Genomic DNA, 27236 nt, shown 5'->3' on the forward strand with positions numbered 1-27236 from the left:
GTATTTTACTTGTCACACTCCACTTTACATCCATAAAATACTGTACTGTAAGAACAGTCACTTATACATCACTGAAGTTTTGGGACACCCCTCCAAATCATTCAATTCAGGTGTTGTTTTTCAGGGGTTGGGCTCAGCCCCTTAGTTCCAGTGAAAGGAACTCTTCAGCATACCAAGACATTTTGGACAATTTCATGCTCGGGGATTGACATGCTTTGGGGATGACCCCTTCCTGTTCCAACATGACTGCACACCAGTGCACAAAGTAAGATCCATAAACACATGGATGAGTGAGTTTGGTGTGGAGGAACTTGACTGGCCTGCACAGAGTCCTGACCTCAACCCAATAGAACACCTTTAGGATGAATTAAAGCGGAGACTGCGAGCCAGGCCTTCTCATCCAGCATCAGTGCCTGACCTCATAAATGCGCTTCTAGAGGAATGGTCAAAAAATTTCCATAAACACACTCCTAAACCTTGTGGAAAGCCTTCCCAGAAGAGTTGAAGCTGTTATAGCTGCAAAGGGCGGGGCAACTCCATATTCATGTGCATGTAAAGGCAGACGTCCCAAAACTTTTGCCATTATAGTGTATGTGACACACACTTGCACTATTCACACATTTTGTATATTGTGTATTGTACAAACAGCTGTCATGTGTGATGTACACTACTCTTATTTGCACTACATACAATAAATTTATACAATAAATCACACTTTACATTGCTAACCTGTATATTGTTGACTTTAATTATTCCATATAGCGTTTTGTCTGTAAATTAAATGTATAGTGTTGTTATTTTATGTCTGTACTTTTATGGGTCACCAACAGCCGGTACCAAATTCCTTGTTGGTGTAAAAACCTACTTCTGGAGGTGGGTGTTGGGAATATGTCCTAGACAAGATACCACTCTATCAGAGGCCACATTTTAGTTTTCATACACACTTTCATACATACATTTACACCTACTGACATGTTTTGAGGAAACTGGAGAACCCAGAGAAACACGCAAATGAGAAGAACCGGTAAAACTCCAGGATCGAACAGAGAACCCTGGAGCTGCGAGGCGGCAAATGTGCTTGATGTACCTCTGTGCCCGTTAGTGTATTTCATCAAAACATCATGCAAATGTTTTTATTAATTTCTTGCCTTGGCTGTGAGCCTGCAAAGATCATGTTGGGCAAAAATCCACACACGCTGGTGAAATCTCACTACACAAAGTCTCACTAGTTTTTCTGGCTTTTCAAGGGTGCTAGAACCACACTGGGATGTGTATATGTCTGTTTTTGCCACGTAAAAAAGTATTTTGCACTTCCTAGTTTGACACAGTGACTACAGAAGAGTGCCAATCAATTAGGGACGTATGACCAAGATCTAGATCAGGGTCGTCCAATCTTATCCATAAAGGGCCAGTGTGGATGCAGGTTTTCCTACCTATCAAGCAGGAGACACACCTGATTCCACCAGTTTAATCAACTGGTCAGCTTTCAATAAACCCAGGTGTGGCTTCTGATCGGTTGGAATGAAAACCTGCCCCCAAACCGGCCCTTTCCAGATAAGACGGGACACCACTGATCGAGACCATAGCTAGCTGACCACTGGACAACTTCATCTAGTTTTGAAAGTAGAGTAGAGATGAATAGAATACAATAGCAGAGTCCAAAAGAAAACAAATATATCAGCATTTTATCAGGAAATCACAGAGCAGAGCTTTGTCCCAGTCCCAGGACTTGAATACTGACATAGACTCCAGAGATCCAAAATAAACACACTTACTCTAAGACGCACTGATGGTTCCTTGTTTCTGTCTTACACCATGCTGATTTCCTCTACTCATGAAAAAAATGCCATAATACCAACAACTGACACGACGTGATGCTAGTGTTAATGTTTATAAACAAACGACACAAAACACCACAATCTGGATTTATTTCATGATTATTTTAATCCAAGCAAGGCAGACTACGACACTATTTGATCCAGAGTAACTAATGTAACCAGTGTAGCAAATAACTAGTGCAGTTAAATACGTTCCATGATGCCTTTGATGGATTAATTATACTACATAATAAGTAGCTTTTTTAGCAATTAACACTGATGCAATGCTTAATAAGAGCCCTAAAACCTCTTTCTGGATGGAGGGTACTAATGTCTTGATTACAGACTCGGTCACACTTGCTACAAATAACGAGGATTAATTGAGTGTAAACAGGAAATTTGATGAAATTACGACGGGTTGTAATCAGAAGCAGGAGACAGGCATGCGGTTAAGAAAGGCCGACTCTTCGTTATTCAGTTTTATACAGCAGTTAGTTCTGGTCCACTAATTTAATTGGACAAGCGACATTCCAAGAATGTTAATATTTAATCTAACCAGACTGGGACGTATTTCTGTTTGTGAATACGCTCCACTCGTCTGTGTTCACCATGTGATATTATACTTTCTAGTTACGTAATTTTTGCAGGCTTGCCTTACACCTTGGCCTGGGTTGGGGGTTCAATTCCCTGGCATGTGATTGTGCTCTGTGATGGGTGTCCACCCTGTCCAGGTTGTCCCTTGGGATAGGCTCTAATGGATGGATGGATGGTTGGATGGATGGATGGATGGGTGGATGGATGATGAATGGATGGATGAAAGGTTGGATGAATGGATGGAAAGAGTATAAATAACTGAATGGATAGAGAAAAGGATGGATGAATTGGATGGATGGACGGACGGACGGACGGATGGATGGACAGACAGACAGACAGACAGATGGATGAATGAATAAATAAATGAATAGATGAGATGGATGGATTGGAAGGATGCTTAAATGGAAGAATGGATGGACGGATGGACGGACGAATGGATGGATGAATAAATAAATGGATGGATGAATAAATGGATTCAGAAAAAATCTCTGTGTATGCCTGGGGTGATTTATCTGTGTTTTGTGTTTTGACCAGGAGATGGGGTCAAGGAGAAAAAGATTTCTGCTTTTTATAGATAAATAGGAACACCTGTGTAGAATTTAAACAAGTGTTTTGTGTTTCAGTGAGCGGCTGTTAGAGAATAAATAAGGAGAATAGAGAGTGTCGAGGTGTGCTTAGCATAGCTGAGTGGTTAAGGATCAGAAGATTGCGAGTTCAAATCCCAGGACCACAAAGCTGACACTGCAGGGCCCTTGGGAAAGGCCCTTAACTGCTCAGCTGTATATATGACATAAATGTTGGAAAAGAGTATCTGCCAAATGCCAGAAATGTAAACTTAAAACTGAAAAACAATCTTTGAGGTTATAACAGCAGTGAACAAGCTCAAAAGACAAAATAATAAACAAAGAACCAAGCTGAGTGACCCCGAGTCTGCCTCCTGTGTCCTCGATCCCATCTGAAACTGATGAAAAAACGTAATAAAAATATTTGACCACAGCGAATCATGCTGTTAGTTTCTCACGCTGATGTCTTTAATAAAATGTATCATCTATTATAAAAGAAAGCTTGACTCTATGTCATGAACAGGACGTCCTTACATGCTCGTAGAAGTATAAATCGGCTCTCAGAGGGACTTGTGTGTAATTTAATTGGCTTCTTTAACAGTTAATAGAAATGCCTCATGTGGTGTTTTTAGGTCAGTTTTGCTTTTACTGTATGACTAGATTTATGACTGGTAAAAAAGTTGTGAGAATAAATAAAAATTCGACAAATCAGCAGGAAGCTGGTTGCAATTTAAAACATAAGTGTGTATAATTTTTTTTAACTATTAAGCAACATTTTTAAGGTTCAAAAGCTGAAAAAGATGTCGAGCGGAAAAGATATTTTCCACGCTTTCACATGAATGCGAGTACACTTTCCTCGCACTGCACTGTGAAAAAAAAGCCGTTAAGCTAGAGGAGATATTTTTGTAACCTCATGAGAGTTCAAATACACTAGTTTCCTATCTCTTACTGTAATTCTAAAAAGAGACGAATGAATTGAAGCGAAGAGAAAGATGACTACTTCCAGGGAAATTGTTCAGGAAACAATTACAAACAGCAGATTACAGGAAAAGACTTGAGGAGGGAAAACACCTAGCCCTTTCTCATTCACCCTAAACTTTTTTTTTTTACATATCTACATGGAAAACTCATTTTCTTCCATCGTATAATCGTTAAACAACGATCGGCATGTTGTGACCTAACATAAATACCGCGAGAGACGTGTACAAATCCTCTCCTCTGCTCAGCGAGGGCTGCTGAGGAGAAAAAGGAAGAAAGAAAAAAGGTGTCTCCCATTTCTGATAATGTCTTCTTGCTGCCAATTAACAGGGCCAGGAACATATGCATAGTTTATGGTCAGGAAGGCTGAATCACAGCACTGTTTGAGTCAGAGCCTCGGCAGTGACTCGGTGTCTGGGCCTTGAACAGAGGACAACCGTTGCCATTCTGAGAGCTAGGCATTAGTGTGAGAAGCACAGAGCACTTCAGTTCCCCGTGTAAACCACACACAGTGCACACTTTTCCAGCCTGAACAACCACAGCTCATTCGGATCTTTGGAAAAGGGCGGGAAAAAGAGGCCAAAAGAGGAATGGGGGCTGAAAGAGAGAGAGAGATACAAAAAGAGACACAGAGAGAGAGACAGAGAAAGAGAGAGACAGACAGAGCAGGACAGAGAGAGACAGACAGACAGAGAGAGCGAGAGAGAGAGAGAGTGATAGACAGAGAGAGGGAGAGACAAACAGAGAGAGAGAGAGAAAGAGGGGGTTTTACCTGTAGAGTCAAAATCTTGTGCTGGAAGAGCGGAACTCTTGTCACTTTTGGGCTTTTTGTCTGGGGGATGGTCTCTGCTGAGAATGCTATTAGTTCTGCAAAAAAACAAATGGAGTGAAGGGTCAGGGGTCAACGCTCGTTCTTTCATTCATCTGACTGAACAGTGCAAAAAGCATACGTCTAAGACGTCATTTAAAACGGGGGGTGGGTTGGGTGGCCGGTCACGCAAGTGTCTGGCATGACAGACTCGCATTTTACTGCAGAATAATGAGAAGAAAATGACTTCTGTGGAGGAGGATCACGTCATAAACTGCTGTGAAATCACTGATGCCATTAGATTTTCAAGAGAACTAGACAGGAAACAGTTTGGGATGTTTAGACTGTCTCAACAGGAAAAAAAACAACAACAACTGTGTGTGTTAAAAGAGAAGATATAGCTTCTCAAAACAAAACAAAAAATGTAATAAAATGATATGGGAAAGAAGCTCGCTCTACATAGTTTCCTTCTTTATCTCATTACACATCATTACACAACAGCAATGGTGGAACTGTAGAACAGTTAAATTATTATTATTATATTTCTTAAAGAAGAGGCCCGAAATTCTGTTAGTATGAAGTCAGCCCTGCCTCCCTGTGCTTCCACCAATCAGTGTTCAGCTGAAGGCTGAGGGTTCTAGAGGTGTGTGCTATGCTTACCCATAAATCCCCTCTCTGTGTCACAAGATGTTCTTTAATAAAGAAAGTACAAAGCACAAACCAGACCTGGGTGTATTTCTTTCTCAGAGGAAAATGTGTTGAGAGTTAAACCAAACACAGACTGACTGTAAAGACTGTGAAGTTTATCGCTGTCATGTGAGCGGCCAATTTTATCTTTCACGCAGTCTGGAGGGGGCTGACAAAATACTGTACGAATCCAAGGAGAACAAAGAGAGGCCATGTTTATTAATATTGGAAAGCAGTGGACTGAGCGGTTTGTGCTGTGAGACATGTTTACTGTTCGCTGTTCATTCATGTTCAGTAACTCGGTCAAGCGTAGTTTCAACGACAGATTTGTTTACATTTGGAAAAACGAAACTAAGTTCATTACATGATGCCCGCTTATCAGCCATAACATTAAAACCACAGAAGTGTGACTAATGTTATCTGATGAAGTCGATGTGTTGAAAGCAGAAAAGGTGGTTTAAGGATCTGAGCAACTTTGCGAATTTGGGCCAAGTTGTGATGGCTAGACAGGTGGGTCAGACGAGTGGGTGTTTCTGATACGTAGTGGTTAGTCAATGTTCTGAAATGGACATGACAAAGAGTTCGAGGTGTTGACTTAGCCTCCAAATTCCCCAGATCTCAATCTGATCGAGCGTCTGTGGGATGTGCTGAACAAACAAGTCTGATCCATGGAGGCCTGACGTAGGATTTAAACCAAAGGATCTGCTGCCAGATACCACAGCAGACCTTCAGAAGTCTTGTGGAGTCCAGGCCTCGACGGGTCAGAGCTGTTTTGGTGACACAAGGAGGATCTACACAGTATTAGACAGGTGGTTTTAATGTTATGGCCAGTGTATCAGTGTATAACTGCAGGATTAAAACAGTAGAGGTCAGATTAATATAAGAAAAAAATTGGAAAAAAAGGTGGAATGGACCATGGGGGTGTCCATACAGCAGCATGTGTACTCTATATGTGGTAAACAGAGGTTCATGTCAATGCACGGCTCTTTTTCCGAAACCCCTGATCTAGCCTTCTCTGTAAGAGCTCCCTGTTCTCCGAGTCAGTCAGAGATGTGCAACTCTGCAAAATGGGCCTTTTGTGTCTGCCTGTATCGCTGAGGATCTCTATATGGTGCTCGCTCACTGAGCAGCCTGACATTCCTTCCTGTGCCTCAGCCAGGCCTTTTCTCTGTGAAAAAAAGTTGGCAAAACCAGACATGCAAATCTCAACAGAAATGAATCACTTACCGGATTGCTTTTTTGGAAAACCTGTGGAAAAAGAGAAAATAAAAATGTACGTAAACCATATAAGCAATACAGGGAACGCATGTAGCCTTTTATATCAAAATATATAAAGTTATATCAAATGATTTGTTGTGCATCTCAAATATTCAGGCTACCTCTCAAGCGCAAGCGGAACTAGGAACCTGTCTATTTTATTTATTTCCATCTTCGTAACCACAAAGATATTTTATATGTATCTTTTTTCAAAAATTTGCGATGAATATTCATAATGTTATATGTATACAGTGCATACAAAATTTACATATAATGTTATAATGTGTCCTAACCAGCTCTTTCTGCTCTTCATTCCGTTTGCTTAGGGGTTTGAGACAGATCTGGATTAGCACAAGGAGCACGCAGTCAGAAATTACGGAATCACGCTCGATGGTGATCTGTCACCAGAACCCGAAAACGTCAATCACTGTATAGTTCGCATGAATAAACCTTTTTGATCAGTACATCTCGATGCCACGAAATGTGTACAATAGTTTTGGGAAGTAAAGTATCATTTAAGTGCAAATAGGCAGGGGGGTTTATTTAAACACTAGATTTTTGGAGTGCACTAATAAGACTTTAATAAGAATTTAAAAGCAATGAAATATAGAGGTCTCATTGCCTGTGATGTGTATATATATCGATTATTAAGTAATACTGATTTTGTATGTGAGCTCAAATTGGAGCTTTGACAGTCTACTTTCTCCTTGATCCCACCTTACACTTCCGTCCATGTACACAAAGCACGCCCGAGAACGTACGATGTCCAGAGGAATAGCTAAGAACATCACAGGAGTGTCAGGACGGTTCTGGTACTGTCAGATAGTCCTTTTCCTGGTACAGTAGCATTTTTGTCAGTTTGAGGCATTAAAATTCCTGTGTGTGGGTGAGTGAAAGTAAATATTAAAAAGACAAGAAATAAACATTGGAAATATATGGAAAATAAACAATGGAATAATATCTGCGTATTGGGCAGCATCAATATAACTGATTTAATCCTGTTATAAATTGTTGTCTAATGTCCACATAGCCAACATTTTCAGTGTTCTACTGTTGACCGATGTGTTGCCACTTCTTAAGCTGCGCATACAATCAGAAGCCTTTCAAAACTTGTTTGTGTCAGTGGAAAGCCAAGCAAAGTCAACCAAAACAAGTTTACAAATTTTAGGAATTTTTTTTTTCCAGTCAGCGAAAGCTATTGTGAAAGAGTCAACCTACGATACCAACGTTGCCTTCAGCATGCGTTCAAAAGCTAGGTGATTTTTTGGGCGTTTTTTTGTTGACATATTGGAGGCGTGGGTGGTCTGTTCTATTTTTAGCCCCAAGCTTGGTGGCACAACTTCCCGTGAGGACCCTTGACATGGAATACTTGGCTTGGGTCAGTTCTTTGTAAGCAGCCATATGCTTCACATTGGGAATATTGGTCATATTTTTGGGTGGCTAGAACGAATGATCTGCATTTACATAATTTCTTACTGGAATTAAATTCCTATACCGAGGTTCCACTGTATTTGTAAAGAGGGAAGATCTGTTACTTCATTGCAGGCCTATTTAATCTTCTTATGGCAAAGATTAAGTCATTTAGGCTGAAAAAATGGAACGTAGCATTTATGACAAAAATGTGTGGTGGTGTCTGCGTTTTTCTTCTCATATTTATGAATTTACATCATACTCCATTAATCTTTGTAGAAAGCGACAGGTCCAAGTCAAGGTAATGTGAGATGAGAGGGAGGGGGGGAGGGGCGGGGCTTCCAGGCGAGTTTAAAACACCTGCACAAACTGTGCTGGATTCATACGTCCACTGACTAATGTCCTGTTTTCATCGGACAGAAAAAGACTGTGCTTTTTGGATCATTTGGGATAATAACACACTAACTTAACACTCCGATGTTAAACTGCAGTGCTACACACAACCTGCAAAGACTGACACATCTGTTAATCCAATATTATATAACTGGCACATCTACACATCTGGCACATCTACACATCTTTGCATATAATGGCAGTATAAGATTGTGTAGAGAAGATTAAATAGTTATATATCACACAAGCCTAGAGTTCATCGTGTTTTCTTTTCAGAACAGACTGAAATGCGGGTGGAGTGAAGCCTATAAAATAAACTGACAGGACAATGACAGATAACTGTAACACATAACACACCATGGAACTAATAATTATTCCCCCAGACATTAATACTGCTGTGTCTGGACAAAAAACAGCCTTTACCACCTAAAAATGTAAAGGACTCACATAGATCAAGTACATTTTTAATTATTTGTTAGTAATTGTTCATCTCCAGAAGGCTATACACCATCATGAGTAAGGAGCAGAAATGGGAACGATAGAAGACGAATCCACTTGAGGCAGGGAGAGTGAGCCTCGCTCAGACAGCTTTCTAGTCTGCAGTGAGCTCTCGCTGAACAAAATCCCTTTGAGAGCAGTCCGAAGGCACTGAATGGGCTGTTTATGAACGAGCATGCAATACGTTCCATGGTGTTTTCCCCCTAAAAGCCTGCAGGCTAGAGGGCAGAAATGGAAAAGTAAGCACAAACAAGCTGGCTGGGTAATAACCATATCATTTCACTTCTGTTATTCCTTTCCTGTGTATGATTTACACCAGAAGCACTGACAGATTAGAACAGACTGCATCAAACAGATTGTCTATGACTGGAAATGATAATATAAATATAATATACATATATACTGTAATGGCAAAAGTTTTGGGACAACAGCTTCAACTCTTCTGGGAAGGCTTTCCACAAGGTTTAGGAGTGTGTTAATGGGGAATTTTTGACCATTCCTCTAAAAGCACATTTGTGAGGTCAGGCACTGATGTTTGATGAGAAGGTCTGACTCACAGTCTCCACTCTAATTCATCCCAAAGGTGTTCTATCTGGTTGAGGTCAGGACTCTGTGCAGGAGAGTACTACACTTGGTGTAGTTCCTCCACACCAAACTCATCTGTGTCTTTATGGACCTTGCTTTGTGCACTGGTCCGCAGTCATGTTGGAACAAGAAGGGGTCATCCCCAAACTGTTCCCACAAAGCATGTAATTGTCCAAAATGTCTTGGTATGCTGAAGCATTAAGAGTTCCTTTCAGTGGAACTAAGGGGCCAAGCCCAACCCCTGAATAACAACACCTGAATTCAATGATTTGGAGGGGTGTCCCAAAACTTTTGGCAATATAGTGTATATTATGCTCTATACCACACAGCACTGGTCTCATGGTGGCATCTGGGGGTGCGTTTTTCTTTTTGTTACACAATTTAAAAATTGGATTTTTGTCAAAAGAGAAGAAAGGACAAAGCTTCTGACATGAAAGACAACTACAAGGTAAAATCAAATTCAACACTTTACAGATAATGTTGATTATAAACTGATTACAAATGATGTTTATTTGCTTGTGTACTTGGTCAGAACTCAGGGCGTGTTTATACACCGGTCAGCAGATTCGAAGAGAAAATATCAGTGAGAATATCATGTGAACTTCAGATGACCAATCTGTAAAATGTCCTGATAAGGTTTCTTTTTACTTCGTTTCCTTGAGATTTTGAGATTGCCGCTGCCACCAAGCAGTTCCCGACTACACATGATTAATATGTTTATTGTAATTATTGGAAAATCATTGGGGAAGACATGAACAATGCACAAGCCTGTTCAGTTCCTCCAGGAGTTTGTGTTCACAAAAATGAACATAAAATCAAGCAATTTTTTCTAAATTACAGCAGATTTAATACAATATGTGTTGTGTGACATCATCACAACACAAATTCACTTCGATTCACTAACACACACTGTTCTACAGCTTTCACAGAAAGTAATTGCATATGTTTTTCACTGCTAGGAGTTAGAAAATGTTTACAATTTCGTCACAAGTAGTTTTCCCTGAAAACAAACATTTAAAGAGCTTTCTGAAAAAGACAACATATTTCATGCAAACTAGTCGAGTGGTCGAGTGGACAGTGAATTTCCAGTGAGGGTTTAGGTTAGAGTTTAGTATGGCGACTGCAGGAAGTATGAGAACGAGCAGCTCCACCAGTCGGCTGAGGTTTTGTGTGGTAATGGAAAATATCAGTCAGTCAGACCAGGCTGTAAGAGGCATCACCAACCACTACACAACTCTGCATGAAGCTGCATGACCAGGAGAGAGAGACGATTATATTCATGTAATTTAGCATGCAATAATTACACTTGATTATATATATTTTTTTACATCGTGCAAATGTTGCAGTTCACAAATTAAGTCTTAATTTACCATGTTCATACTACAGTACTTGTGAAACTTAATAATATAATAATTACAATATTTCTATCAATCTAGAGTTTAGTATTGAATCAAGATTTTCATTAGATCATGTTCTTATGGTCACAGTAGAGCTTCTGCAGTCTGGTGTCTAAAAACTGAGAGTTTCAGGAGGAGGTTCTTCTTCCCTCAGACCATCAGGCTCATCAACATGGACATATCCATCTCACAAACTCTTCCATACAGATTTCATAAGATTCATCGCATTGTTTCTCCTTATATATGCTACCCCTTGGTTTCTCCTTATATATGCTACCTCCATTATTCGTAAACATTACCTTCCACTGTTATGCCGATGACGCACAGCTGTATGTTTCAGCCAAGTCAGATGAGACACACCAACGTATTAAGACTGAAGAATGTGTAAAGGACAATAGACAGTGGATACTTACTAACTTCCTCCTGCTTAACTCTGACAAGACAGAGGTGCTCGTACTAGGACCACATGCAGCTAGCAGTAAGCTTTCTGATTACAGAGTAAATTGGATGGTCTTTCTGTTTCATCTTGTCCAGCAGTAAAAGATCTTGGTGTGATTATTGACTCTGGTCTTTCGTTTGAAGCTCATCTAGATAATATCACTAGGGTAGCCTTCTTTCGTCTCAGATATATTGCTAAGATAAGAAATATGATGTTACTTCATGATGCAGAAAAACTAGTTCATGCTTTTGTTACCTCTAGGTGGGATTATTGTAATGCCTTACTGTCTGGATGTTGCAGTAGGAGCATAAACAAGCTCCAGTTAGTCCAGAACACAGCAGAGTCCTAAATAGAACCAGAAGATATAAAACACATCACTCCTATCTTATCCACCAGTTTGGAAAGGGTCAACCAACGATACCAACGTCGCCTTGAAAGCTGGGTGATTTTTGGGGCTTTTTTTTTTGGGTGGCACGACTTCCTGTGAGGACCCTTGACATGGAATGCTTGGCTTGGTTCAGTTTATTGAAAGCAATCATACAGTTTACATATGCTTCATATTGGGAATATTGGTCATATTTTTGGGTGGCTGGAACGAATTATGTGTATTTACATTTTTTCTTCGCTTTGCAGTACAAATTTTCACCTTAAGAACTTGCCTCCAGAATGCCAAGGTTCTACTTTACGTCACTTCCTGTCCTGTAATGTTTGCACATTCAGTTCTGCATGTAACACATTACACACTACATACTCTTTTTCTTGTAATTGCTTCTATTCATTCTTTTTTCTTTTAGCTAGTTTTTAAAACGTAGTTTATTTATATTCATAGTCTATAAGTGACCAGGTTTTCATTTCACTGTTTAGTTCACACCACATCGATCCACGTGTGTGTTTGAAGATGGATCAACCACACACCTAACCTCAGTAAAATGTTTCATGCTGGAGTAAGCAAATGAGGCGTCTCCTTTACCTTCCTAAAAGCCATGAGCTCCATCTAGTTTAGAATTTAAAATGTTTTGCTGATTGTGATGCGAACAGTAATTTGCTAACTACATTAGGCTGTTTTTTAGCTCAGGCCATATTAGCATATAGTATTCATTAGTTAGCATACAGTAACTAGCAAGTCAAATTCTAGCTAGGATAAATATCAAAATATTGTGGAGACTGAATGATTTTTTCAAGCAAAACAGAGTAAATAAACAATATAAACAAATCAACATCACAGTTTTAAATAAGAAATCATTTCATCAGTTAAAAACTTTTATTTTTTGTGTATTTTGTGCTTGAAAACCTGAAACGATCTGATTTTTTGCCTTTCACATTCCTCTTCTTGTTTTCCAGATGAATGAATGTTCTTTTATTGTTGGTTATTTGTTGAAAACCCAATAAATTAAATATAAAAAAATGACTTTTTCCCTATACTTTAGTACATTGTCAGTCCCTGTTCTGAATTTTGTTACTCGAATCATATTCATGCTCTTAAAACCTGTCTCAAGAAGCAAAAACAAGAAGCTAAAAGGAATAAGGGTTGTATGCGAGGCAAGCAGAATAAAAAGCAGATAGTGTGAATGTGTGAGAGTGAAAACAAGAGAGAGAGAGAATAAGAATGAGAGCAAGAGAGAGTGAGAGAGAGAATGAGAGAGTGTGTGTACGTGTGAGAGTGAAAATGAGAGAGAGAGAGAGAGAGAGAGAGAGAGAGAGAGAGAGAGAGAGAGAGAGAGAGAACACACTCCGTTGTCTGCTCAAAGAGTGAGCACATGATGTTTATATGTCAGCAGACCTGTGCTTAAACCAATGACATCACCACTTTCCCCTGACCTCACACCGCACTGTTACAGCCACACATTTCTGATGAAGTTGACTAAGACGGAGAGACAAGTTGTCCGAGACAGAGCTCATCTGTCCTCAATGTTTCATATTCACACTACAGAAAATGAAGACTTTCTCCTAACCAGCTCCTGCTGTGAGTCTGCACACGGTTTCCATCGATGAACGAGTGAAAAGCAGCACTTACAGCATATTGGATTCCTTTCTCCAGCGTTAGCAAATTTCTCAGAGCAAAGTCGCTGATACACTTAACCCCAACTAATGACAATGAGAGTAATGAGAATGGGTTACGTCAGGAAACCTTGGCGAAAAAACAAAACAGTTATATAGACAGAAGTGCTTGGAAAAGGGGTTCAGGTCAGTTTTCTAATTTACTGCGCACTTAACCTAATGCTAAAACAAAAAATTAAAACACTAACATTTTTTCCCCGTCCTTTACAAAGCATGTGAGATAAACTGAATAAAACGAAGTATTAAACCAATACTATCTGGTATTAAATAGCATTGTGACATGGGTGGGTGTGAGGGCCTTGCTCAGGGGCCCAACAGTGTCAGTTTGGTGTTGCTGGGTCTTGAACCCCGATCAACAACCCAGGGCCTTAACCACTTTAGTTACCACCACCCCATGTATATAAATATATATATTTATTAGATAGATGTTGTTTCAGTGTCATCATATTTTATTTACTGTTCCTGGCCATAGATCTGATCTTTTTCTAGCAATGTTTAGTCATGTGACATCGAGTCATAACAGAAATGTGACCTGTTTTTTTCCTAGAGTTTTTATGATCAGCCATCCGTCCATTTTCTGTACTGCTTATCTTACCCAGGGAGTCTGGAGTCAGGCCCAGGGGATGTGAGGGACAAGGGACAAGGCGGGGGACACCCTGGTCAGGGTGCAAACCAAAGCAGGGCACAATCACACAACTAACAATTTGTCCACAACACGTCTTTGAAAGAGGAAAGGAAACCTAAGTACCCGGAGGAAACCCCTGAAGCATGGGTAGAACCTGCAAACTCTAGACAATCCCTGAAGCACGAGGCGATTATGCTGACCACTCCGCCACTGTGACCCCCCCCTCCCTTTATGACCATTATTCATGTTTACTGTTCATAACTGTTTTTTATTATTTATATCATACCCTCCTGCTGCAGATGTGCATGTTATTAATATTAATAAACAGCCTCAAGAAGTCTACGTGTATTATTAAACTATTATGTGGATCAGGCACGAAATCAACAAAGAGCATTAAATTAATAATTATAGCTTTTTTTTTGTATGATAATCATCAGCCAAAATTCTACACTATGCTGTCAGACATTTTAAAATGATTAAAGTTAGAGATGAAAGCTCACCTGAAGATGCTCAACTTGAAGATGCTTTGCTTCAACTCATAAGTAGTCAAGACAATAGATCACTAAGTTCCATTTTCAAAATGAGATCTTGTCTTGACAATTGGAATTAAAGAGAATGAAGAAGTTTATGCGGCTCACGTCTTTCACACATCTTAGACTGTGTATTATATATAAAAGCTGTGATAAGTAAAATATTATTACATGTGTATTCTTAACCTCATACCTATTAACCAAATGTTACAATATTTTTTTCCCTTTTTGCTCTTTCTCCCTTCTTGAATACAAACGAGAATAGACTGTGTCTTTGTCAGTATGATAAAGATCATTCTAGTTCTGTGATTAAAACACTGAACAGGCTTTAAGATATTTATGATGATGATGATGATTAAAACTAGCATGACTAGCTTGTAAGGCAAGATCCAGAAGAACACTGGAAATGTGAAATGTACACAGGTGTGCGTGTGTGTGTGTGTTTATGCAAGTCATGGCATGAGCTAGCAGCAGAGCAGAACAAAGGAGAGAGACACACAGAGTGAGAAAGGACAGTTTGCTGGCTGAGGATGTGTCAGTTAGGGTTATATCAGATAAAGAAAGATGTGTATGGTTGCATGAGCACTACATCCTAACAACATTACTCCATGAGAGGTTCGGGACTTGGAGATACTTTCTGTTTCTGCTCCAATAAACCCAATCACAAGCCTTAATGACGATAAGTGATGTACAATTCCTCATGGTTGCTAACCTTGTCATGGAGAATCCACTGTCCTGCACATTAACACTTGACCACACCTCCACATGACTCTGAACTAATTAACTAATTACCAGCTGTTTCTGAGCTGAAGTGGGTGTGTTGGAGGAGCAAAAAACTTGTGCAGTGTCAGGGAGTAGTTAGCTAGGAGTAGTTACGTTACAGGCTTCACTGCATACTGTAGTAGCGTAGCTTCTTTAAAAATAATGTTGCTTTTCCAGCACATAGTGTTCCTTCTGATGACTCTTTCATGCAGATCAGGTTTGTGAAGGCAAAGCTACAGAGTAGAAGACTTCACCACCACCACACTGCTGTGTCAGCAAAAACCTCCTGTAGAGTTTTGCTTAATTTTCTCTTCTATTTTAATAAAATAGAAAGATTGTTTAACTGAAATAACTTTATTCAATGATTTGGTTCATTTCATATTTGTGAGTGTTGAAATGTTTGCACACACAGACAGGGGGAGTGGTGTGTTATCCGTTTTGGTGACAGTTGTTGACTTGCTGGTTAAGGTACGAGACTGCTCAGAAGTCCTAGCACTAGGTACAGTACTTTTTTTGCTGAATAACTGTAGTGAAGGAGTGAATTAACAAAAGTGCTAACAGTTTCGACAAATCATAACTAACTTGAGTATAGTTCAGCCTAATAGTGATAATCAGCCAATAGAAAATAATCAAATTGTAAATCAAATATCTAAGCAGCGTAGCTGAGAGTATGCGCGTTAACTGTAAGTAGCTAGCTACATATTTGCAGAAATGCTCTGTATCTTAGCTGTATAATAAAATTAAAATGTCTCAGTTGATTTTACAAACCACTTTCATCGTAGTTAGCTACTAAAAATAATCAAATTTGAATAAAACAGTTACAGTCTGGAAAAAAAAAAAATATATATATATATATATATATATATATATATATATATATATATATATATATATATATATATAACAAATAAATATTTTTAAATATAAAGTTGAATTATTATTATTATCCAATATTAGAAAATAGTTACAAATATTATTGTTTAAAGAAATCTGTATTTATATTTGAATCAATAGTTTTTAAAAATTAAAAAAAAGATAAAAATATATATGGACTTATTTCTAATATTGGCTAATAAATATTAATATTATTATTATTAATAATAATAATAATAATAATAATAATAATAAATAACAAAGAAATATATAATAAAAAGCTGAGTGGACAGAGGAACAGATCTCCTCTCATTAACTATTTTTTTTACCAGAGGAATGTATTTTAGTTATATTATCTGAATATGGTCCATTTTGAGGCTGAAACAAAAAATCTTTATGTGTATAGGCTTTTTCTATCGTCTTTAATTCCTGCACATCAGCATTCTTTGTAAGGAAGTGAAGAACATTAACTCTGTGAACTGATAGTTTGACAGGCTAAGGTATTGATGAGGTTTTGACCGGCTTCCATTATCTTAATGGACCTTCCTCTTCAATCAATGATTTTTCCTTTCCGGAGGCTTTCCTTCCACTTCCTCTTTCAGAATCATGGTGTTTGGTCATTTAACTCACTACAGATAAAAACTCACCGTCCACTTTATTAGGAAAATATAGCATGACAGTTCAAATAAAGCAGTTTTTTTGCATCAATGTGGGAAATGTCCGAAATACGTAAACCAGCCCTTCTGGCACCAACAATCACTATACACCAATCTGGCATAACATTATGACCACCTGCCTGATATCGTGTTGGTCCCCCTTTTGCTGCCGAAAAAGCCCTGACCCATCATGCACTGTGTATTCTGACACCTTTCTATCAGAACCAGCATTAACTTCTTCAGCAATTTGAGCAACAGTAGCTTGTCTGTTGGATCGGATCACACGGGCCAGCCTTTGCTCCCCATGTGCATCAATGAACCTTGCATGCATGACCCTGTTACCGGTTTACCACTGTTCCTTCCTTGGACCACTTTGATAGATACTGACCACTGCAGACCGGGAACACCCCACAAGAGCTGCAGTTTTGAAGATGCTCTGATCCAATCGTCTAGCCATCACAATTTGGCCCTTGTCAAACTTCATCAATCATACACTGTGATGCCTTCATGTGATTGGCTGACTGTGTAAATGAGCGTAGGTGTACTACAGGTGTACAAGTTTTCCTCTTCAAAGTGGACTACGAGTGAGTTTTTGTTGTTTTGTGTGTATAAATCTTAGCACTGTCAAACCATGACTCGACTATATTTTTAGCAACCAATACGGCAAAATGTGATCCAAAAACTGCTTTAATTATTCGTAATAGCAGAGAGTGTTTAAAGATGTTGAAGCTGATCGTAAAGTAAAAACAGACTGGAAACACTCATTTCACCACAGCACTGCTTTCACTTTAACACAAAACGATCCAGGCTCAGCAGGAGTTAATGGAAATATAGTGTATTGATGACAGAGTACAAACATCACTAAGAGCACAAAGAACACCTTGTAAAAATAAAATAATATAAATAAATAAATAAATAAATAAATAAATAAATAAATAAATAATTTAGTTTGTGGAAATGACAAAGCTCTATTTATTTGTTACTAGGCTTGAAGTCTAGTTTTTTTGTACATAATTAATAAATAAATAAATAAATTAGGCCAAGTCGTTCTTATAAGTCACAGTGTTTTTTTTTTTTATTGTTACAGACAAAAAGTGACTGATTTTAAAATTTGCGATGCAACTTGCAGAGATTTTGTGTAGTTTTTGCTGAATTGGAGAAATATCGAGCACAGGATTCATCTTATTTTAATCTCCTACCAGTGAAGACAGGTATGTGATTTCATGGATTGTTCCATGCTCATGAATTGAAGCTGATTGTGTGTTGTGATGACGTCAGACGAAACGTCTGTGGGAAATCCGTGGAAATTTTGAAAAATTTGAGTTTGCTTGATTTTGCATTCATTCCTGCAACTCGGAAACGCTACTAAACGGACAAACCTGCAATTTAATAAAGTTATCGTTTGTTTCCGCACAGTGCTACTGCAGAAGAAATCATTAGCATGGCAGTCACACGTCGTACTTTTATTTTATTTATTTATTTATTTATTGATAGCAGTTTTATTTCAGCTTCATCCTTTTCTCACTGTGACATTCGTTTGATTTTAATGTTACGAGTTTTGTTTTTGCAGCACAGCGCTTTCACAACTAGCACATCAAGCTGTTCCAGTCTGATGTCTGCCATGATTGTTTTGTTCACAACAGTCACACTCAATCACAAAGTGTGTGGTTTTTCACTCTGGGCAGATTTTGTATAGTGAGGATTTTGATGACAGGAAGAGATATGAAACCTGATCTGATATTAAATCTGTCATTATATTTGGGTCTGTCACATGTTCACTGGGTCAGATGTTGTGAATCTTGTAGAACAGAATAGCCTATATTAGTTTTTACACTAAATTTTTAGAGCAAATGTCCATCCATTGATCTATTTATTTTCTGTATTATTTATACTAGACAGGGATGCAGGGAACTTAGAGACTATCCCAGGGGACTCGGGGCACAGGGTGATGGACACCCTGGACGGTGTGCCATCCGAACGCAGAGATGTCAGCCTTCTTAGGACTTGGGGAGGGACATGAGCAACAACAACCCTTTGTGTCTAGACGTGGATGTGTCCAGCAATACTGGACACTAATCCTTACTGCAAACTGCAAATCTGATGAGACTTGGTGCAGCGACTACTCATTTAAGTAAATACTGTAGTTTAGGAGTGTAAGACTGTACAGTAGGACTGTATGACTGTAGTGTAGGAATGTAAGACTAGTGTAGGACTGTAAGACTGTAAAGTAGGAGTGTAGAACTGTAAGACTGTAGTGGAGGACTGTAAGACTGTACGACTGTAGTGTAGGACTGAAAGACTGTAGTGTAGGACTGTAAGACTGTACGACTGTAGTGTAGGACTGTAAGACTGTAATGTAGGACTGTAGTATAGGACTGTAAGACTAAAGTAGTAGTGTAGGACTGTAAGACTGTAAGACTGTAGTGTAGGACTGTAAGACTGTATGACTGTAGTGTAGGACTGTAATGTAGAACTGTAAGACTGTAGTGTAGGACTGTAAGACTGTACGACTGTAGTGTAGGACTGTAAGACTGTAAAGTAGGAGTGTAGAACTGTAAGACTGTAGTGTAGGACTGTAAGACTGTACGACTGTAGTGTAGGACTGTAATGTAGGACTGTAAGACTGTAGTGTAGGACTGTAATGTAGAACTGTAAGATTGTAGTGTAGGACTGTAAGACTGTACGACTGTAGTGTAGGACTGTACGACTGTACGACTGTAGTGTAGGACTGTAAGACTAGTGTAGGACTGTAAGACTGTAAAGTAGTAGTGTAGAACTGTAAGACTAGTGTAGGACTGTAAGACTGTACGACTGTAGTGTAGGAATGTAAGACTGTAGTGTAGGACTAATGTAGGACTATAAGACTGTAGAGTAGGAGTATGGCAGTGTAAGACTGTAGTGTAGGTGTGTAAGACTGTAGTGTAGGACTGTAAGACTGTAGAGTAGGAGTATGGCAGTGTAAGACTGTAGTGTAGGTGTGTAAGACTGTAGTGTAGGACTGTAAGACTGTAGAGTAGGAGTGTAAGACTAGTGTAGGAGTGTAAGACTGTAGAGTATGAGTGTAAGACTGTAGTGTAGGACTGTAAGACTGTAGTGTAGGACTGTAAGACTGTACTGTAGAAGTATAAGACTGTAGTGTAGGAGTGTAAGACTGTAGTGTAGGAGTGTAAGACTGTACTGTAGAAGTGTAAGACTGTAGTGTAGGAGTGTAAGACTGTAGTGTAGGAGTGTAAGACTGTAGTGTAGGAGTGTAAGACTGTACTGTAGAAGTGTAAGACTGTACTGTAGAAGTGTAAGACTGTAGTGTAGGAGTGTAAGACTGTAGAGTATGAGTGTAAGACTGTAGTGTAGGACTGTAAGACTGTACTGTAGAAGTATAAGACTGTAGTGTAGGACTGTAAGACTGTACTGTAGAAGTATAAGACTGTAGTGTAGGACTGTAAGACTGTACTGTAGAAGTGTAAGACTGTAGTGTAGGACTGTAAGACTGTACTGTAGAAGTGTAAGACTGTAGTGTAGGACTGTAAGTCTGTACTGTAGAAGTGTAAGACTGTAGTGTAGGACTGTAAGTCTGTACTGTAGAAGTGTAAGACTGTAGTGTAGGACTGTAAGACTGTACTGTAGAAGTGTAAGACTGTAGTGTAGGACTGTAAGACTGTACTGTAGAAGTGTAAGACTGTAGTGTAGGACTGTAAGTCTGTACTGTAGAAGTGTAAGACTGTAGTGTAGGACTGTAAGACTGTACTGTAGAAGTGTAAGACTGTAGTGTAGGACTGTAAGACTGTACTGTAGAAGTGTAAGACTGTAGTGTAGGACTGTAAGACTGTACTGTAGAAGTGTAAGACTGTAGTGTAGGAGTGTAAGACTGTAGTGTAGGAGTGTAAGACTGTAGTGTAGGACTGTAAGACTGTAGTGTAGAAGTGTAAGACTGTAGTGTAGGACTGTAAGACTGTACTGTAGAAGTATAAGACTGTAGTGTAGGACTGTAAGACTGTACTGTAGAAGTATAAGACTGTAGTGTAGGACTGTAAGACTGTACTGTAGAAGTATAAGACTGTAGTGTAGGACTGTAAGACTGTACTGTAGAAGTGTAAGACTGTAGTGTAGGACTGTAAGGTGTACAACTGTAGAGTGCATGTGATCTACAGCAGAGCCTGACACACTATTTCTCCTTCATCTCATATGATGGTGTTCAGTGTCACCAAAACGGTTCATCTAATCCACTTGTATTTGATCTGGCACAGGTTTTACACTGAATGCGCTTCTTTTCCTGACACAACCCCCCCAATTTATCCGAGCTTTGGGGCCGAAACTGAGACTTAACCCATCAGTGGCTGGGAATCAAACCCTGACCATGGCAGTGAGAGCAGAGGATCCTGCTGCTGGATCACCAGGGAACTCCTTCATCTAATATTATATGCTGCATATATGTAATCATTGAGACGCCAATCAGCCTGCTTACAGGAGGAGGAAACCAGAGAACCACAGAGGAAACCCCTGAAGCACGGGGAAAAGTTGCAAACGCTGTACATACAGTTTGGAGATGAAATCAAACCCCCAACCCTGGCAAGTGTGAGGCAAACCTGATAACTACTAAGCCACTGTGTCCTCTTCAATGAGCTGGAACGTTCGGAGCTGGAAAAGTCCTACTATTATTCACAACAGTTAAATAAAAGCAAGTCAAATCTATCGCATACATTGAAGCTGTATTTGAAGAATTCGTATCATATCCGAGAGAAAAGTGCCGAATAAATCATATGCAAAAAAGTTCACATACCCGTCTAACAGAGACGGGCTCTCTTTCTACAAACACACGCCGAAAAACAGACTGCTTTTTTTTCCCTCTGGTCAGTACATTTTTAGTCAGGTTTCTGGAGGGGACCTGTAAGTAATTGAATCTGTGACCATATGAATTTCACGCACCTATTTATTCCAAACGCGCTTTTTCATCCCACCCGGACTAAAAGAAGTCACACATGCGACTCGTTCCCCGGAGAGCAAGCAGAAGCAAAAGGAGCCGGTGTAGAGCTTTTACCCCTGCTCCTGCAGGCTGGGGCAACACCCAGAATTACAAAAAGAGCATTGACAAAGCTTCTGACTCACCTGCTGCCAGGCTCACACACTTCTATTTACATCGCTCGGCTTTCGGGTTACTAGGCGTGTGGAGAAGCTTTCAGGAGCACTTTTGTCAGCTAGACTACAGGTGCTCATAGGTGTGGTTCTCCTCCAGGCCAAAAAACAAGCCACTATAAAACACTGTTATTCTAGGGTGCCATGGGTTCCTTTTTCTACAACTGCTCCCATTTATTTTATACATTTTCTTGAATGTGATTAGCTTTTCGTTTTACTCATGTTTAAACTATTCGTCGAACCTGTTTCTTATTGACTTTTTCTTTTTTTTTTACTGTGTACATTAACTAGCATGCAGGCAATCTTTTCAGAATCAGGAATTTGTAGTTATGTGAAAATACACTACACTGCCAAACGTTTTGGGACGTCTTCCTTTACATACACATGAATTTAATATGGAGTTGTCCCACCCTTTGCAGCTATAACAGCTTCAACTCTTTTGGGAAGGCTTTCCACAAGGTTTAGGAGTGTGTTTATGGGAATTTTTGACCATTCCTCTAGAAGTGCATTTGCGAGGTCAGGCACTGATGTTGGACGAGAAGGTCTGGCTCACAGTCTCCTCTTTAATTCATCCCAAAGGTGTTCTATCAGGTTGAGGTCCGGACTCTGTGCAAGTTCCTCCACACCAAACTCGCTTTAGCAATGCTAACTAGTGACAAGAAAAGAAATGCTGACAATAATAATAACTAAATAATTAAATTTACTGATATGTAAGGGTTTGGGAAAAGCTGAACAAAATGCTGATTAGTTACTAGTTAAAATATAAACAAAGGTCCATTGTGTAAATGCTAATAAGTCATGTTGAGACAAAATCAACTGATTGTTGATAGATTTTGTCGTATTTGAGGCCTGTGTAAGATAATTTAAATACATAATTGTATGGTCAGCATCCACGAGCAAACTACCACTGTTCACTTTTACAGCTATAAGAGAAACAAAATATCTGACACTGGAAATGAAGGAGAGTAAAGACAGATACGCTATATTGCCAAAAGTTTTGGGACGTCTGCCTTTAAATGCACATGAATGTAATATGGAGTTGGCCAGCCCTTTGCGGCTATAACAGCTTCAACTCTTCTAGGAAGGCTTTCCACAAGGTTTAGGAGTTTTTTGACCATTCCTCTAGAAGCGCATTTGTGAGGTCAGGCACTGATGTTGGATGAGAAGGCCTGGCCTGCAGTCTTCGCTCTAATTCATCCCAAAGGTGTTCTATCAGGTTGAGGTCAGGACTCTGTGCAGGCCAGTCAAGTTCCTCCACAACAAACTCACTCATCCATGTCTTTATGAACCTTGCTTTGTGCACTGGTGTGCAGTCATGTTGGAACAGGAAGGGGTCATTCCCAAACTGTTCCCCCAAAGCATGAAATTGTCCAAAATGTCTTGGTATGCTGAAGCATTAAGAGTTCCTTTCACTGGAACTAAGTGGCCGAGCCCAACCCCTGAAAAACAACAGCCGAATTCAATGATTTAGAGGGGTGTCCCAAAACTTTTGGCAATACATTGTGTGTTGGCCAAGCGCTTGCTCAATTTGTATCAAAAGCAAAACTGCAGCTACTTGTTGGTTTCACTTAGTCTGTAGTAGTGATGGATGAGTTCAGACAAATATCTGATAAATATTTCCAGGCTCGGTCACAAACGGCTATTTTATCACAAGTTTTTTTTTCTATCATGTTTTTTTATACTTTAGTGTCTGTAAATGTTATTGAACTCATCAACCATTTCTCTACTGATAAAAATAAAGCTTTTTAAAGAAACGCTAATAATACTGAGAATCGCTTCCCTTTTGCGTCTGCTTCCTGTTAAGGTTTCTTCCCCATATCGCCTCAGGGAGTTTTTTATTGCCTGTTTCTAAATTGCTCATTGCTCATAAATATAAATATATTTTAAAAAATCTCATTCATGTAAAGCTGCTTTGTGACAATATCCATTGTTTGAAGCGCTATACAAATAAACCTGAATTATGCAGTGTTTACAAACACAATGACTTGAAGCGACAAGGCTACCGGAGATTGTTTATGTTTTATGAGAGCTGCTGATTCCAGCGACATAAGAACCAGAGACCACTGAAGACTAGATGTGGGTTTTGTGCAGCAACATGACAAAGTTGTGATACACTAAAAGTTTTGGGACACCCCTCCAAATCATTGAATTCAGGTGTTGTTTTTCAGGGGTTGGGCTCGGCTCCTTAGTTCCAGTGAAAGGAACTCTTAATGCTTCAGCTTCATACCAAGACATTTTGGACAATTTCATGCTCCCAACTTTGTGGGAACAGTTTGGAGCTGGCCCCTTCCTCTTCCAACATGACTGTACACCAGTGCACAAAGCAAGGTCCATAAAGACATGGATGAGCGAGTTTGGTGTGGAGGAACTTGACTGACCTCAACCTGATAGAACGCCAGACCTTCTCGTCATCAGTGCCTGACCTCACAAATGCGCTTCTAGAGGAATGGTCAAAAATTCCCATAAACACACTCCTTAACTTTGTGGAAAGCCTTCCCAGAAGAGTTGAAGCTGTTGTAGCTGCAAAGGGCGGGACAACTCCATATTACATTCATGTGCATGTAAAGGCAGGTGTCCCAAAACTTTTGGCAATATAGTGTAAGTTGAACTTTATGGAAATATGTAGCGACTCAATGCAGCAACTCCTGATGGGAGTGAGAACACACTGCTTCTCCTTCATCTTGTATGATATGATGATAAACACTGACTTTTATATACAAACACCAAATCTCATGTTTCATTTTAATTGCAAGAAAACTGATTTGGATTTGCAGCACCCACTGATAAACGTTACCATGGCAACCAGCAGTAGAAAAGCTTCATAGTACAGTGAAGACCTGAAGACCTTTTTATTTTAAATAGACTGTTTGTGTTTCTGTGTTTTGGTTTTTATTGCACTGATCGCTGCTTTCTGTGAAAAGCTGAGGAAGTCATAATGAAGATAAACGAGTTCTCCCTCATAACACCTTCATTTTGATGGTATTATACCCGTGACAATGTCACGGCATCTCTCACGTCATATTAACCGGTTACGTTTTACTGATCAAGATTGATCGCTCGTGTTTCCTTCTACACTGCTAGCTGTGGCACGTTCCTCATGTTATCTACACTTTAAGGGTGATTTCTTTGGAAGTTAAACCAATTTGTTGTGTTTCTTTTATCGGTCCACCCTCACCCTTTGTGTGTTTTCCAAACAATTGTTGTGTACAGTGTCTGTTGTTTAAAATTCCAACAATTCCATGTAATTCCACTTCATAGCTGATCCGATCCCATGCGTGTGTCTGGGTGTGTGACTAAAGCTGAGATGAATATAATAAAATGATTATGAACAAAACCATGAATAACATAAAACTCACTTCAATTTTAATTCACTTGAAACTTTCATATATTACGTTTTTTATATTTTCGATATATTTTTCCCTTTCCTACCTGAAGAGGTAAATTCTATTTTTTTTTTAATCATAATTCTACTTTGGTTCTATTTGAATTCTATTTTAAATCACACTCCACAAAATCATTTCACGGCATGTCGCATTTTGTGTCAAATTTAAAACGGAATAAATTCCATTAAAATACGTTCCCTGAGGAGAGTGTTCAGGAGTCTGAATTACAAGACAAACTCAATATTTTTTTATTAGTTTATTACTTTTTGTCGTACTGCTTTATTAAAAGAAAACGAGAAGACGGAACGAGTGCTTAGAGCTCCTTTAAAGCAAGTGACAGACTTCTATAAAACACTCAGAGTTGTGTTACTGTAAACATAAAACCCTGTGGGAATGAGGAATTGCTGCTCATGCAAAGGGAAAGAGAGAAAGAGAGACAGACAGACAGACAAACAGAAAGAGAGAGAAAGAGAGATAGGGTTAGAATCATATATGAATAATAAAGCAGCAGCAGAGCGTGATGATAACATGCTCCGGATTTTCATTTTCATTTCAGTTTCCGGAGACTAGAACAATAACTTTGAGGCTTTCACACCGACGGTTTATTCTGAAACAGAGCAACGTTCATATGAAATGTGAAGCTGTCACGTTAACCAGGAATTACAGCACAGTACGGAACCCGAGACTACCTGTAGCAGGTGGAAGGCTACTCTGGAAGTGTGCTGCGATTCCTGTGAATGTAAACGCAACTCATACAACAGGGTCTGCACTCGTTCAGGAGGTAACATACAATAACATTCAGCCTTTAGTTTCCATGTCACACGTGTAGCACAAGTGGCAGGATAACGTCATGGAACACAGAAGAGATGAAATGCCTTACTGTGTATAACAACACCAAAATCATTGGTGAATCATGTTGTGTTCTTCATGTAGGTTTGTGATGATGCGAGATGAACGCAAACGCAAACTCTAGCACTCAGCGTCGCAGTGTGAAATCCATGACATCCAAAGATGTCATGTCATGGCCGGGAACTTTTATCAGACAAAATGGAAGGAGCACGCCTCCAAATTTCAGCAATGTAAAGATCGGAGTCAAATTTCCCTGACGACGTTACCCAACCCTCACTCACACAACGAGGTCTCTGAGCTTCCAGCTAAAAAATAAAAAGCTCTTTCATCAAAAAATTGGAGAAGGTTTACTCTCCTCTCTCGGCTATTTATACACAGACTAGACTAGGTTCATAGTCACATAGCCTTGGTTCTCGATCCAAGACAACTTTCTTCTCTATGAGCCAGAAAATTCTACAGTAAAGCTTAGCCATATTTCTACAACACTGCAAAACCTGCTTCTAACAAACATAAAACGCTGAGTCAGCAATATGACCATCTTTACGGGCTCTCTACATCTATCTATCTATCTATCTATCTATCTATCTATCTATCTATCTTCAATAACCCACATTGGATCCAGAGTCTACCCTGGGAACACTGGATATGAAGACAGGACTTAAATGGGACATCAAGCTACATGCTGCCATGTTATCAAGATGAGAAGAAACCATAGAACTCAGAGGAACCCACACAGACCTCAGAATTGAACCAGGAAACCTTAAGCTATGTGATAGCAATGCTAACTAGTGACAAGAAAAGAAATGCTGACAATAATAATAACTAAATAATTAAATTTATTGATATGTAAGGGTTTGGGAAAAGCTGAACAAAATGCTGATTAGTTACTAGTTAAAATATAAACAAAGGTCCATTGTGTAAATGCTAATAAGTCATGTTGAGAC

The 27236-nt window shown here is 39.3% G+C and overlaps 1 protein-coding gene across 7 annotated transcripts in view; it reads right to left on the bottom strand.

The window, feature by feature from the left end:
• arhgef12a (Rho guanine nucleotide exchange factor (GEF) 12a) overlaps positions 1–27236 on the bottom strand; it is a 63459-nt gene that overhangs the window by 33171 nt on the left and 3052 nt on the right. For 6 of the 7 annotated variants that reach the window (XM_058413689.1, XM_058413687.1, XM_058413688.1 and 3 more), the window contains exons 2-3: positions 6675–6695; positions 4725–4819 (exon numbers count right to left, since the gene is read on the bottom strand). In XM_058413689.1, coding sequence (XP_058269672.1) covers positions 4725–4819; positions 6675–6695 — 116 coding nt within the window. The remainder of the gene's footprint in view (positions 1–4724; positions 4820–6674; positions 6696–27236) is intronic. The other variant, XM_058413690.1, reaches the window with a different exon arrangement.

The sequence above is a fragment of the Hemibagrus wyckioides genome, linkage group LG17 (genome assembly GCF_019097595.1).
Source record: "Hemibagrus wyckioides isolate EC202008001 linkage group LG17, SWU_Hwy_1.0, whole genome shotgun sequence".
Classification (NCBI taxonomy): domain Eukaryota; kingdom Metazoa; phylum Chordata; class Actinopteri; order Siluriformes; family Bagridae; genus Hemibagrus; species Hemibagrus wyckioides.